General features: G+C 27.2%; 1 protein-coding gene across 1 annotated transcript; it reads left to right on the plus strand.

Annotated features, from left to right (window-relative positions):
* Positions 1-236: 236 nt before the first annotated feature.
* Positions 237-10,531, plus strand: LOC145844711 (alpha-N-acetylgalactosaminidase-like). The gene is made up of 8 exons (XM_082952126.1): positions 237-425; positions 1,936-2,092; positions 3,824-3,953; positions 4,507-4,634; positions 5,467-5,561; positions 5,806-5,924; positions 6,501-6,661; positions 9,698-10,531. Exons 1-8 carry the CDS (start codon positions 244-246, stop codon positions 10,052-10,054), a joined length of 1,329 nt encoding a protein of 442 aa, XP_082808252.1. The 5' UTR covers positions 237-243; the 3' UTR covers positions 10,055-10,531.
* The last annotated feature ends 1,884 nt before the right edge of the window (positions 10,532-12,415 follow it).

A 12,415-nucleotide genomic window follows, 5' to 3' on the forward strand; every position in this document is an offset into this window, starting at 1 on the left:
AAAATTCATTTTAACTCAACAGAAAATACAAATAGATAACATGCATATTAATACTACTACTACTCCCACTGGCTTATACATTAAAAAATGGGTTGGCAAGGACCCCTCCAATGGGATGGATTACTTTGTGCCTAACTTAAATTAGATACATATTCAGTTTACTGCTCGTAATTTAAATCCAGCTTTTAAGTTTGTCAACAGAGTCTTAGACTATTCTCACTTAACAGAAAACAAATAGATAACATGTACAACACAGCTGTGTTCATTTTACTGCTCATCCCACTGGCTTATACACTTGAAAATGGGTTAGCAAGGGTGCCTCCGATGGGGTGGATGGCATGGGAAAGGTTCAGGTGCATCACGGATTGCAAGACCTACCCCGATGACTGCATCAGTGAAAAACTCTTCATTGAAATGGCTGACAGGTTTGTTTTGTCAGTGTTTTTCATCCAAAAAGGTTGTAGTTGAGATAAAAGTTCTGCTTTTTTAGTAGTCATTTTTACTTAATTGTACTGAATTAGAAAAATAAATATTAAGCAGGTTTTTTCTCAAGCTTGCTTAATATAGTTTTCTTATTAAAAACTACTGTTGTACATTTTTACAAAGTTTAATTTTTTACAATGATTGTTTTATTTGGGCTGATAATCGTGCTAGCTACAACTATCAATTAGTTTTGCATGACATTTAAAATATTTAAGCTTTTACTAAATTCTGGTACTAATGCAATTAATGTTGTTTGAAATTAATCTTAAAGAAAATACTAAGGCCTACAGAAATAAAAGCAGTTTAATGACAACATAAGGTAGATTATTATTTAAAAATACAAAGATTGGTTTAGGGATAGATTTTTTATTAAACTTTGTATTTAACATGTTTATAATTAAGATATAAATTATACTTTTTATTTGGTTGTGTATTATTTGTTTACTTGGAGTTATTTAATAAAACATTAAAATACTTCTAACTATATTCAAGTTTTTTTATAATAATTGTTTTTTTTTAATGTTTATGATAAAGTTAGTGTTTAGTTATTTACACTGATTACATATGTGTATTAACATTAATTTTGATATTTTTGCTCTTACTTGATTTTTTATGTTAATATGCTTAATGTAAAAGAAGTATAGTTATAACCATGCTGATTTTTCCAGCTATTTTAACAAGTTTTGAATGTTAAGATTTTAAAATGAAGCATTTTTTGTAAATAATTGATTCAAGGTTGTATAGGTATTCAAAGATAAGGAGAGTTTTTTAATTAAGGTTTTTTCTTTATCAATTTGTCATTTACTTAAGGTTGTAAAAGATTATGATGCATAGAAGTCTGTTTTTGAAACATGAAATAATGAAATATACATTTTGATAACTGACTAGTTTTGACTTATGATCTGCATGTTTAATAAAGTTTGTTAACTAATATTTCACTAGATTGAATTTTTTAGTAATAAACTTTATAAAAATAAAAACGTATAAACTTTATTTCCTTGCCAAAAGTCTACTTATCTACACTAAATTTTAAGTTATGACCTAGTATAATGCCTGGTTACTTAAGAGTGCTCTAGATATTTTACACAAGGTTTTTAACTTTTTCACTGAAACTTGTATAGTAGTTTTCCAGTGTCATGTAATACCTTAGACTTGTATTATGCACAATTGAATACAACAATAGCTATTATATATTTTGATTAGAAGTAACTCAGAGGATAGAGCTTAAATTTAAAAGTAAAAGTGTGACAGAACAGATAAGCTTTAAAAATTCATTCTACATAAAAAACTTTGAAAAAATAGTTTTTTACCACATCAAAGTGCAACCAGTTTAATTTAAAAAATTTTTATTGGTAATATTTTTGTCCCACTATTCAGGGTGCCTTGTTTGTTGCCATTCATGGTTTATGTACTAAAAAGTTGAAATGAAAATGTATTTAAGTTATGACACAGAATGCATTTTGACGGATGGGGTGAATTGGGATACAAGTACGTCAGCATCGATGATTGCTGGATGTCCAAGGAGAGAGATGCTAATGGGAAGCTGCAACCTGATCCTGAAAGATTCCCATTAGGGATGAAGTTCCTCGCAGATCACGTTCATGCGAGGGTTAGTTTTTTTTTTGTGACAACTTTATTCAATAATTTTTTTAGTTCACTTAATATTTTAACAAATTGTCTATTTGTTTTTACTAATTTTTTTACCTTAGTATTTTTGTAGCTCATGTTTATGCAAGAATGAGTTTGTTTTTAAAACAATATACTTGAGGTTATTTGAAATGTTGTGTCATAAATCTTATATAGTTTTCAAGTATATATGTTTATTTATTGTTTAATTTTTTTATTAGATTGTTACCCTTAATTTAGTTTTGTTTAGTTTTACAATTTTGTCTAGTTAGTAATTATTAAAGTTTAATCTAAGCAATCTGTTTTTGTAAATAGTTTGTTTACTGTTGAATAAATAAAGAAACTTAAGTGCTACTTTAATTGATGTTACAATTTTTAAGCAAAACTGTGTATAATAATGATTTTTTTAATTAGATTTAAAATTTAAACTTCTGAAAAAAAACTACTCATTTAATAGTAAATTTTATTTATGGTTTTAACTAAGATTTTGTATTTACAGTTTTTTTACTTAGTTTTTTTGCCACCTTATTAAGTGTTAAATAAATTTTAAATTTGCATTCTAAATTAAGAATTTTAAATTTGTGCTAAAGGTAATATAATGTGCGCTCTTATAAAAGTTTTAAACAAATGCAACATTTTAATTGGCTTTACGTAAATTAAAGTTAAATCAAAAATATTTTAATTAACAAACAGTTTAAAATGTTTTTTTTTCATTTAAAGCAATCTGATTGATTAACTTTTGTTTCTGTTCTTTGACAGTGTTACCAATCATGATTGTGGTTTTACAACAACGGTGCTATTTTTAAAAACTTTGTAGAAAAATGAAATTGTAACAATAATTAAAATGATTTTAGAAAGTTATCTTTAAACTTAACAATAATTTAGTTTTAGATTGAACTAATAGTCAACCCAGAATGTATTAAATGTTTCAAAAAAAATATTTAAAATTCATTTCAAAACATTAAACGCCTAGTTGCTAAAGAGGAAGTTATTAGATAATGAGTATAGGTTGCCTTATTATACCATAAGTAAATAAACAGCATAATGTATACGTACATACTTGAAAAATATGTTTCAACTAAACTTCAATGAGAGAAGTAAGACTTAAGTTCTTTTTTAACTGTTTTTACTGTACAAAATACTTTGTTTTTAAATTGTATTACTAAATAATAAAAGTTTAAAAAATAATTATTATCAGTATTTGTTAAAACTACAACTAAAAGTAGTATAACTGTATATTTATTTATTATTACTGAATGAAATTTACAGCATTTGAAAATTAAATTAACTTAGCTTGTAACTATTTTTTAAATAATATAATTTTATCATCACTTGTTTTAGCTTTACCATATAGCATAATATTGTATATACATTTAACATATGTAATTTAATCGTTGTTAAAAAAAGTTGTTTACTAATACTTATAATATGTTTATTCTACACTTAATAAAATATTTAAGTTTTTAAACAAGTTTTTAACACTCTTCAAAAAAAGTTCTTAGCAACTCAATATTTTGCATTATCAAGTACTAATTGTACTTAAAAATTTTGTTTTACCTAATAATGATTTATTTTATTTGTAATATTATTTTTGTCATTTTATTGCTCGCTTAGCTTCTGTTAAACATGTTTGATTTAATTATCCTTTTTTTTTCTTAAAAATTTTGATATATTCGAAAACATATTTTTCTAATTAAATACTCGCCACCCACAGCACCTGAAGTTGGGAATATACGAGGATTTCGGCACTCTCACTTGCGGGGGATTCCCCGGATCAGAGGGTCATTTAAAGCAGGATGCTGACACTTTCGCCCAATGGGGGGTCGACATGCTCAAGTTTGACGGTTTGTAGTTTCATTTAGTTTTTCCATAAAAAAAAGGTTTCAAAAAGATATTCATTTTTAATTGATTTAATATGATTCAACATGTATAAGTAGCTTTTAGATAGTTAGTGATTTCCAGAGTTTTCTTTTGGCTTGTTAAAAATGACTAAATGTTGAATAAAAACAAATTGTACAGTAATCTTCCTTTATTGTACCAACATATGTTTCTGTGTGTTAACGAATCAACACACTTCAACTGGGCTCTGTAAAAAAATAATTACTGTAATGAAAGAATAGAAGCATAGAATAAAGTGGGTGTATACATGTTTTTTTAATAAAAATAAATTTTAGTCAACTATTCTAATTATATATTTTTTTAAATTGTTTTCACTTTGTTTTTTAGTTTTAATTAACATTTTAGTAGCACTTAGGTTGGTATAACAAAAAGACGCTGTTCAGAATATTTTATCTGGTGCAATATTGTTTAGTTGATTTACTAAACCATCAGACTATTTACCAACACATGTTGCTACAGCAATACATGTTTTTTTAATAAAAATTATTTCAACTTCAGGTTGCTACAGCAACGACACTTCCAAGGCCCATGGGTACCCGGATATGGGGAAGTACCTAAATGAGACTGGAAGACCCATTCTGTATTCTTGCTCGTGGCCCGCATACGACGGAGGCCTCCCCCCAAAAGTTTGTGTTTTATTTATTAATGATTTTTGATTAAAGGGTACCATTCTTTACCAAAACAAATTTCTATGTGGGTTGTTTTATATGTTCTAATTCAAAATACTTTTTACTGCTTATTAAAAAAATATAAATTTAAAGCTCTTTAGAAACTGTATTTAGTTTTTAAATACATATCTGGCTTATTATATCGATATTGATACATATTTGGAGCTGAAATTTAAACTTTTGAGCAATTTAAACTCTCACACAACTGTTTAATATTTTATTTGGAAAACGTGCTTGTTTATATTTCTGAACATGTTTAGTTTTAGCAACTTTATACTAAAAGAAGATTGAAGAATAAAGTGCTTTCGATCAATTAGGTTATCTTTGCTGTTATCCATTTTTCTCAACTTTTATCATAACTAAAATATCATTTGTTTTATTTAAAATTGCTTATACTAAAAAGTTTTTTTTTATGTTTTTTGAAACGCTTTATAAGCTTAAATGATAAAATAAAGCTAATACTTTTCTTCTATAAGTATTAACGGCTGTATAATATTGAATTTAAAAATGTAACGTTAAGATAGCAAGCTACTCGCATCATGGGCAAGTGAATCAATAATTAACCAGTGAATTGTAAGTGGAAATTTAAAATAACCAAGTTAAGTTTAGCAGTCAAGGTAAAATAGTAAAAAATTGAAGTAAAGCAATTTTTACTTACTCATGGAGATTAACAAATTAAAGTAATCGTAATCAATAATAAAATTCATGCTAATTCACACACGTTTATTGCGTTTATAAGCAATACCATTAAGTAGGATATCCAAGCATCTAATTATTTTTTTTTTCACAGGTGAACTACACGGAACTCATTCAAATATGCAACTCATGGCGAAACTACGGTGACATCCAAGATTCGTGGGCATCCATACTCGACATTATTGAATGGTACGTAATGTTAAAGTTGTAATATGTTTGTTTTTAAGTGTATTATATACTAGTAACTTTTTTTTTTTTCCAATATACATTCTATCACATTTAATACAATTTAAATATTACTGGTGTTAATAATGATGTCTACAGCTTTAGACTGTTATTATATTTCAACATAAAAGTGCACTAAGCGTTATAGAGTGGCACGAATTAGTATAACTATATTGCAGTATTGTTATAGTGGTATGATGTTGTACAGGTACGCCAAAAATCAGGACGTGTTAGTTCAAGCTGCCGGCCCTGGTCACTGGAACGATCCGGACATGCTCGTAGTAGGGGATTTTTCCTTGTCATACGAGCAGTCAAAATCGCAATTTGGTTTGTATTTTGAACTTTTTGTTTTTAGTGATATTGTTTGCAGTTAAGTTTCTAGAGTATATTGATGTTTTATTTCCATTTGTTATAACTTGTTTAACTTTAAATTTAAATTGATTTATTAGTAGCTAATCTATTTTAAATATCTTACGGCATCAGAAACTTTTAAAACACAACTTATTTTAATATTTAAACTATTCCCTGTACTGTTAAGAAAGCTAAATACCATTAAAGATCAAATATAAAATTAATTAAAACTATAAACCTCTTTAAAATAAAGTATCAAACTCTCAAAAGTAAAAAAATGTTTTTGTTTTCAAAAAGTGCAATCGCTTAAGTCGATCAAACTTTAGCTTTTTACGTATTTATAAATTAAATAAAATATTTATAGAATTGTGTAATTCAGTTGATGTGATGCTTATCTATTAAAAAATATTTTTTTTAATGTGTTCTGTCGAAAGTACCACGTTTTTCTAGCAACATAAACTTTAGGCAGTTTATATACACTACTATGCTTTTACTAAATAACACAATATAAATTTACGACATTAATAAACATGCCTTTATTACGTCACACAGGCATGTGGGCGATGCTTGCCGCCCCTCTGTTCATGAGCAACGATCTGCGTAGGATCAGCAGAGACAGCGAGGAGATCTTGAAGAACAAGTGGGTGATCGGCATCAATCAGGACAAGTTGGGTAGGCAGGGGAAGAGATACTACAATAAAGATGGTATTCAGGTTTGTAAAAATATACAGTATACAGGTAATAATGATAAAGTAAGTGAAAAATACAATAAATGGTATAAGTTTGGAAGACAAGAAAAAGATACTATAACAAAGATGGTATTCAGGTTTGTTGAAAAAAAATATATAATGAATACACAAATTTTTAGTATAATTAAAATAAAGTTGGGTAGGCATGGAAAGAGATATAATAATAAAGATGGTATTCAAGTTTGTCGTAGTTGAAAGTTTTCTATAATTTAAAATAATATTCAAGTTTGTTTTACAATGAGAACAAATTTTAAGTTAGTTTGAACAAAAATAATGTTAAACTTTATTAGATAGCGTACAAAAAAGGTAATATTCAAGTTTGTTGAAATTATATACTAAAAAATAATATTTAGGTTTGTTAAAACTATACTCAATAAGAATAGAACACATGTTTGCATAAAAAATTTTAAAGGTTTGTAAAATTAGCATACAAGTTTAAAACTAATGTACAAGTTACTGAAAAAATATACAGATAGAATAATATTTTGGTGACAAAAACAAATTTATTTGTAAAAGTATCTTACATATTTTAAAAGTATTATGAAGTTGTTAGAAAATATACTACAGTTAAAATAAAATCCAAGTTTGTAAAAATAATTTAAAATTTATACTTAAAAATGATGCAAGTTTATTTTGAAATTAAATATTCATCAGTAATAAAACTAATGTAAAGAGTTAAATTTATTTACAAGTCTAAAATGAAAACAGTACAATGTATAAGTTGTATATTTGTAGAAATAAATTCGACCAATAAACTTCATACTACAAAAAAAGTATTAAATTTTGTCCATATACTTCTTGATACATTTTAAGTAACACTTGGTAAATTATTATTTTTAAATAAATCACTTTATACAAAAAACTCTAACATAGACCTGTAATTTTTGAGTTGTATTTAAAATGCCCTTGTTTTTCAATCTCCAATTAGAAAAATAAATAAGACAAACCTTATTGGCACTTTTGGTTTATTTAGACTTCAGAGCATTGGACTTTGGTATAAACTACACCTTAAGTATTTTTGGCTGACTTTTTAAATAATTTATTAAAAATATAGTTTTTAAATAGTAGCAAACTTAATCTACTTTTTTTCCGTAAAAACTTAACTTTTTGCTGCACATGTGTAAACTTTTGGATAATTGAATGTTTTATCAGTATTCATATGTAAACATAGCTAGTATAAACAGACTTCATTATGTGTTTATTATTACAATAAATCCTAAATCAAGTCAATGAATTACTAGACAAAAGTAGTTGAGCTTATTAAATTTGTTTACACAAATATAAACCCTTAATGCGTACCAGTAGCAATAAAATATTTTGTTTACTTGAATGTTTGCTTATCATTGCAGGTTTTACTTACTTGCAAATTACTGTAAATTAACTTACAAATCATTAACTGTTATTTGCAACTTTTTGTGCAAATACTTAATCAGCTGGTTTCTTTAAAAACTTATTAGCTTTGTTGTTTTTATTGTAATCTGGTACTTATGTGATATTTGTTTTAACTTTAGACTTTAAACTAAAATCGTTCTACATTCATTTCTTCCGTTGGTTTATTTGCCTTTATTGTATGAAGTTGTGCCTACACAATTATGTTTTAAAAGATTTCTTAACTTATGTAAAATACAGTAGTTACTTTAGTGTTTGTATAACATCTTTGTAGGGTATACTTTCAAAATCCACCCGATTTTTTTTCTTTATTTATTAATTTATTTTATATAATTGTTTCAATTTTTGTTTATTTTTCACTAACACTGTTACCCCTTACCCTTAATCGGTATGCGGTTCTCGAATTTGACTGGGTGGATTCTGATCGGGTCTCCTTTGTAGTATTATATATATTCTTTCTTATTGTTACAATTTTTTTCCTTGTTTTAATTTTTTATCAAAACAAAAAGTATTTTTCAAACAAAATTTGTCACAAAAAATGAATAATGATAATAAAGTAACCGAATCTTTACTTTTCCCACCCCTCTGACTCTTAATACCTTTCAAAACCTTTGTGCACTAACTTGTAAATCTCAATACTACTGACCTCAATAGTCTTTTTTACATTTAGCACATAAACCCAACCCAAACCCCTATTAACTCCACATATAAAACCGGGACACGTTCAAAATCCACCCGCGATCAAAATCCATCCAGTCAAATTCGAGAACTGCTTACCGATCGAGGGTTAGGGGTAACAGTGATAGTGAAAAATAAATAAAGAATACTTTTTAAAATGCAAAAAATATATAAAATAAATTAATATATAAAGAAAAAAAAATCGGGTTGGTTTTGAACGCGGATGGATTTTGATAGTATACCAAAAAACCGTAAATATCGCAACCTGTAAACTCTAAATCTTAGTTTTTACAATATTTTGGCCAATCCATAATCGAAAACTTCACCCTTGATCTTATTATTTACTAGTACCCTTTATCACCTTATAACAATTACCTGATCTTTTGAAAAGCTCTGTGCAAAATAACCGTTTGTGTAAACTTGTATCCTGCTAGTAAGAAAACCTCTTGCCAAGACAAGTAGCCATCTTTGAATGGTAAACCTGTAGAGCCAACTTTAGACTTGGTGTCATTTTTAGATTTTACAGTCACTCTACAACAGGATTTCCCAAACTTTTTTGCAAATGCCCCCCTTTAAAGAAATTAAAAAATCTATGGCCCCCTTCAACAAGATTACTCATAAACTACCATAAAAAACACTTAAAACTTTATTTTTTGCTCTTCATCACCAACTCCAAAAATATCTAGTGTAAGTTTCAAAACTACCATAAAAACCACCTAAGACTTTTTTGTTTTGCTCTTCATCTGCAACTAAAAAATATCTAGTCTACGTTTCAAATTATGACCTCGTGTCCCCCCTCTTACACCTTTACTGCTCGTGGCCTTCTGTGTATCTATCATGGACCACTTTGGGAAACCCTGCTCAGCAAGTTAAACTTTCTTTAAGTATATTAAATATATAATATGATGAAGTTTTTTAATATGCATTCTTCAGGGTTGGGGAAGAGAACTTGCTGATTCAAAGTACGCCGTCGCCGTATTGTCAACCAGATCCGATGACGTGCCTTTCAACTTCCAGTTCACACTCAGCATGATGAACGTCACTGGCGACGTCACAACGAACGATGACGTCACAATGTACAACCTGTTCGAGGTGTACGAGTTGCGGGAGTGGGGAATTTATGGGGCGAATGACACGATCAGCGTCAACGTGAGAAGCGACCAGATCAAAATGTTCCACGTGGTGCCGCTGGAGTGGAACGCGCCCCGGAAGTTACGTCACCATGACAACAGGCCCAAGTATCACCATGGCGACGAAATGAACAAGCAAGGTGATTGGAACATTTTGTAATTTTTTTGTTACCTATGTGATTTGTTGCAGTTTTAATTAGAAATTAATGTTTTGAAGCATTCCTTTAACGCTTTGATGTTTAAAACTTTTAAAAAGTTAGTTTTTAGAAATATATTTAGATTTAATGTATTTTAGTTTTCTTTCATTAAACTTTAATTTATTGCAGTTTTTAGAGACATTTAGATTTGAAGCTTTTTTTAATGCCTTATTTTTCACTAACTTAAAAACACATATAATAAATTATTTTTTTTATTAATTTTAAATGTTGCCATTAACACAATCGGTACTGTAAATTCTACTGTATATATTTTGTTTTGTTTATTTTTTGTGCAATCGTTTATTATTTTAGATATTCTTTTCATCTTTATACATACTTTTTGTTATTTTTTACACTAGACTAAAAGTTGAAATGGTTTACTTTTGTTTTTATTTTAATCATGTTCCCTTTCATTGAAAAAATATTTAAATATCTTTTAAATCCCATTATACTTAGTAGTACTTTTGTAGGTTGATTTTATAAAAACACAACTACAAATAAACAATAAGTTAGAAAATGTGTAAAGTATCTAAAGAAAAAAATATTTTAGCTTTTATCATTAGACCTATTGTACCAAGTGTTTTGTACAAACACAGTGGCTTATAGCAATATAAAGTAATTTTTTAAAAAGTATAAAATGTTTTCTGGCTAACATCATTAGATATTTTTTCATAAATTTAGATTAATGTAAACGTTTATAAGTTTCTCTTAATTGCTCACTATGTAGTTAAAAAGCTTAATTTTATGAAAACATGTTTGAATCACCTAAATAAAAATTGATTAGTGTGAGAAAGTACTTTTCACTAAGAATAAAATATACACGTTTTAATTCGTTTGTGATTGTTATTATAAACACGTATTAAAAACATTAGCTGTTACAATTATGTTGATTCAAAATTTAGTTTTTAAACATTGTAAACTAAATTATATATCGGCATATTTTTTAATTTCATCATAGATACTCCAAGAGTTAAAACGTGGGCATAACAAAACAATTTAGGTATGTTAGTTTCTTTTCTTGGTTCATTAAATCCAGCTAATCTTTTACTTTAGTTAGTTGCAGCATTATTAGCAAAAATTAAATTTTTCTAAGAATTAACATACACGTTTTCTAACATGATTTTTTTGTGATAAATATTATAAACACGTGTTAGTTACAGTAATGTTAATTTAAGGTTCTGTTTTTTTAACTACGTCAACATTCATATTTACACGTAGTTTTATATTTACAGGGTTGCCAAAAAACCTGGATTTTTATTCACGTAGTTTATTATTTATAAGTATTCTACGAGTTTGAACGTAAAACATGATAAGTTATTGCAGGTAAGATTATTTATTAATGTAGTTCTGTAAAAAATGTTTGTATTGTCTATTAATTCCAGCTGACCATCTACATTTTGTCAGTCGCATGATTACTAGCGAAAAATAAACTTCAGCTTTCTATGGGTCATCAATATAGCAAATATTTTTTTTAACTTTTTCTTCATAGTCTGTAAGTTACGGAAATTATTAAGTTTTGAGTAAAAAGTATAATTAACGTTTAATAGGTCATTCACAGCAATCAATAATTCAAAATGGCTAATATTATTCTAAATAAGTGAATTCAGGGTTGCCAAAAAACCTGGAATTTTAAACAATTTTTACATGTTTTGTAATAAAATTTCAATTTGACGGTTACATGACAATTCAAATTCCGACAACTCAAATTCTTAAAAAAATAATTAGAAGACTATATCTCAAAAAAAAATTGAAATTTGAGAAAAATAAAAAATGCTTATGTAGACCTTATTAATATCTACAAGCCACTTTTTATTTTTTGCAAAATCTTAAATACTTTTTAAGATATTTTAAAACTACTAAAAATAACTATGTTTTTTACTTTATTTAAACCATATACCAAAAAGTATTCAATGTTTTGCAAAAAGAAAAAAATTGCCCAATTTGGCAACAAAAAATCTGTCATGATTAAAACTTTTTTTGATTAAAAATCACATTTAAAGTAGCTTTACAGCACATTTTCAATGTTTTATACTATTTTGACCCAAAAACGTGTACTTTTAAAAACCTGGAGGAAATATGGAAAACCTGGATAAAATTTGTCAAAAACATTTGGCAACACTGTAAATTGTTATGCACGACTAATTTAGTAATTTTTTTCACTAAAAATTCTTGAAGTTGTGTTTTGTGTAGCTTGGTACATTTCTGCAAATCTGCAGAAACAAACGTATACTTATAGGCGAAAATACTTGTTTCTATTTCAATTTTTCAACTAAAAAGGCTCTATTTTGTTCTCTTGAGAATAATTTAACAGTCTTAAATATTAA

The sequence above is a fragment of the Thalia democratica genome, chromosome 9, assembly GCF_965202585.1.
Source record: "Thalia democratica chromosome 9, ktThaDemo2.hap1.1, whole genome shotgun sequence".
Classification (NCBI taxonomy): Eukaryota; Metazoa; Chordata; class Thaliacea; order Salpida; family Salpidae; genus Thalia; species Thalia democratica.